General features: G+C 47.2%; 1 protein-coding gene across 1 annotated transcript; it reads right to left on the reverse strand.

Moving 5' to 3' along the window:
* Positions 1-1,097: 1,097 nt before the first annotated feature.
* Positions 1,098-1,418, reverse strand: PHYSODRAFT_401663 (hypothetical protein; the record flags this gene model as incomplete). Its single annotated transcript, XM_009535080.1, has 1 exon — positions 1,098-1,418. A coding segment is annotated over one exon (321 nt), but the record flags the coding sequence as incomplete, so codon positions are not given.
* Positions 1,419-3,456: the final 2,038 nt, after the last annotated feature.

Here is a 3,456-nt window from a genome sequence, read left to right on the forward strand (position 1 = left end):
TTTCAGCACTCGAACCGGTACCCTCACGTAAGTTTTGATGCTTGGGTAGATCCTCGATGGCTAGGATTATGTATTTGTTGTACGCAGTAACTCTGTCGTGTATTATAGAGCAGGATCGATTTCAATTCACCCACGTGAATTCGCATCCTGAGGTTTGGTTAACATTACTGACGGTTCTGTTAGGTACCTTGACATCAACATTGACAATCTATTCGTTCTTGTACTGTCCATAAGAGGGCATGGCTAGGTAGGACAGGCCTACCCAACACAAATTAATAAGATCGGTGAAATACGCACGACAGTGTTAGAACAAGACAATTGCGTGCGATATAATTGTGTTTTGGTCAAATCCATAATCTTCAAATTTCACAGGACTACCCCAGACTGTGGATTGAGTACGAGTAGTGCTGGAAACCTTTAACGAGTCAGCTTACTAAACGTTAAAGTTCGTCCAACTCAGTCTCTCGAGATGACCTGTGTATGTTGTAGAACATGTAGAACGGCTTATGTAAACGGATGACAACCCTAAAACCTCCATGAAAAGCTAATCAGACGAAAGTGCGTGGCCAACTATCGCCGGTCGGCCACCGGATTCCTGAGTGACGATATCCCCCCCCCTCGCCTCCACGCCACTACGTTTTCCCTGCCTACTATGGCCTCCTCGAGCACCACGCCCCCGTCCATCTTGACCATCATTACCTCCGCCACCACCAGCTCGTGCACCGCCGCCTCGTCTACCTCAATCGCTTCCACTACGGCCGCCAGATCCAACGGTAGACTGACTAGAAGTTTATTGCATCCATATGCAAACGTTCAAGTGTTTTCCACCCAGAAGGATGCGACTTCGTGTTTTTAGCGCCGCAAGCAAATGATCACGGTACATACTTGAAATAAGCTCATCGTGAGCAGAAACAAGTGCTGACGTCTCCATTCGGCTTTCATTCAATTTGCCCTTCTCCTTTGCCTCCGCATATTCCGCGGAGTCCTTGTAGCTAGTAACCCCCAGAAGATCGTCCGCACTGTCGAGCTGGCCATGCAGAAAGCGAACATCGCCCGACGCTCGGATACCTGCAACACTGACGTCTTAAACGATAGCGGAGAGGGAACTTACACTTCGTAAGCTTGACCGTAACATCCATGTGAAAACCAAACGTATCTGGGTCTCGAGCTAGATTTTTCATGAGTATTTTGGTTGAAAACGCCAGCACGAATGGATCCGTTTCCGTACCTTCCCCCAGAACAGGATTGTCATCTTTGTCCAGGCTATAACTGAAGGCGAAACCTACCGACATATCCATATCCTTACGATACCGGGAGCCCCGACCAATCCCAACTAGGTCAGCAACAACATCGTTGTGGTAAAGAACGCTGTTCTTGTAGTTGTACACAAAGTTTTGAATTGTCTTCATCTTAGGTACCGTCCCTGCCGTCACGTTGACGATCAATTAATTGGTTGCAAATTCGTGTAAGGTACATTGGGGAACTGGCCATAGTTCTTATTTCTGCGTTCATAGCTCGAGTGAGCGACCGCTGTCGGGGAGAACTAAGCATACTATTGTGGTAGACATGCTGGAAAACGTAGTGGGTGTCCGATCGGAAGCAAGAGCTTCAGCCAGTACGAACCGTTCTGCGTACTTTCGGAGCAGGTGGAAGACTGGCAAAACCACATTCGGTATCGCATTTGATGATCGGCGTAGTTGTCCGAGCATGATGTACATCTTCTTAGTTGATTCATTTACACCTTGAAAGTGCGCAGAGCATCGAGCGCATTATCAGCCGCCGGTGTCCCTTGGACTTGGAGGGTTGCCTGCCATTCGTACTCAAATGGCATTGGGCGGTGTACGATGGGACATGTAGGCAATCGCGGCTGAAAGCGCAGGAATGGAAGGAATTGCCGAAATAGTGCTGGCTGGGTTGTGTGGGCCGAAACCGATACCAGTGACTCTAGCGGCTATAAATATTAAAACTCTATAATCTTTACTTATACACTCAACAAAGAAAGGTATCCTTGCGGCTTGAATACTACGACGACTTCACGCAGGCACTGACGAGTTACACTGTGAAAATGTCTACAACTAAGACAAGTTCGTTTTTCAAAACATGCTCTGCGACCGAGGCTCGAAATTGTGATTTAAATATTTGAATCGTAGTATTCACGGCTTTGACCATGGCACGGAGCTGCACTCAAACGGGCTAGGAAACCCAAGCGCTCAGCTCACTCGTAGCGTCTTATGATTAAATCGTAATGCGCTCAGTTCTATTTCTAATAGCTGGGTTTGTTGTTTAGCGGCTAAGTTCACTTCCAAGTATTTTTAGCTCAAATCTAAGACTCTCTCGATTTCGCCTTTGACATGTAGTATCCTTTAACCCTTTTGCAATGGTTTTTGTGTAAAACATGGCTAACTAGCATGTTTTACAAAATCGCCCCAATCAGAGTTTAGAACGATAAATTTTGGCTAGTAAGGGTCGGGGCGGAAACCGTACTACAACATGGCTAAGTAGCATGTTTTACATTATGTACGACCAAAACCCAGTCTTACGTCCGATTTTGGTTTGCGGGCTGTGGCATAAAATCATGCATCTAGCCATGTTTTACGGTTTTGTATGGGGATGCACCCATACAAATTCAAAGTATAAAATTCATCGCAAAAGGGTTAACATGAGGATTGCGGTAATCCTAGCCGGTGGTGGCTGCAGGCCTGGCAGACCGCCAACCCCGGTCAAAGCCTTCCAACTTGGTACGGTTTTCTAGTGTTCAAAGCAAAGTTGCACGAACAAGCTCTGAAATTTAGTACAGGCATAAATGTAGTGTGTCAAGCCCAGTTACTCATACCAGCGCATCGCAGCCGCAGCACATGCTAATTTGACTTGGAACTTACCAATTAGTCAGTTTCCTATAGCTTTACCCTCTACGATCAACGTTTGCACTCAGAAAATATGCCGTCGGCTACTATTCGCTTCACGACTTCAGCACCTTTTACGTTATGTTGTCAATGTTGTGATGCAGGGTATTGACTATTTATTTTAATGAATGAGGCGACAGCTAGCTCATGGTGAGTTAGTGTTCAAATCTTGGGGTTGGTCCGGCAAGTCGCGCGCCGCGACTCGCCCTACACTACGCTGATCGAAGACTCCGAGAAATTGATAAGTTACCCCGACTGCACCGCTGGCCCGAGAAACCTCTACGATCATCCCCTATGGCTTGAGCTGCGTGTTGGACGTTGCACTCGATCAGACGGCTGAACGCTCTTCACCAAAGAAGGCAAAAGAGAAGGTAAATAGATTAGCGGTGGAGGTGCAGCCAGCTCCTACAGGCCTTTGCCCCTATCTTATACAGGGACCTGGTTCTCTGAGAACACCTACTGCTGCATGTTGTACCACCAGTCCAGGTCCCAGGCTCATCTTTCAACGTGCTGCAGTTGAAAGCTGGCCTACCGTATGCGTTGCAACACTGCG

Source organism: Phytophthora sojae (genome assembly GCF_000149755.1).
Source record: "Phytophthora sojae unplaced genomic scaffold PHYSOscaffold_8, whole genome shotgun sequence".
NCBI classification, from domain to species: Eukaryota; Oomycota; class Peronosporomycetes; order Peronosporales; family Peronosporaceae; genus Phytophthora; species Phytophthora sojae.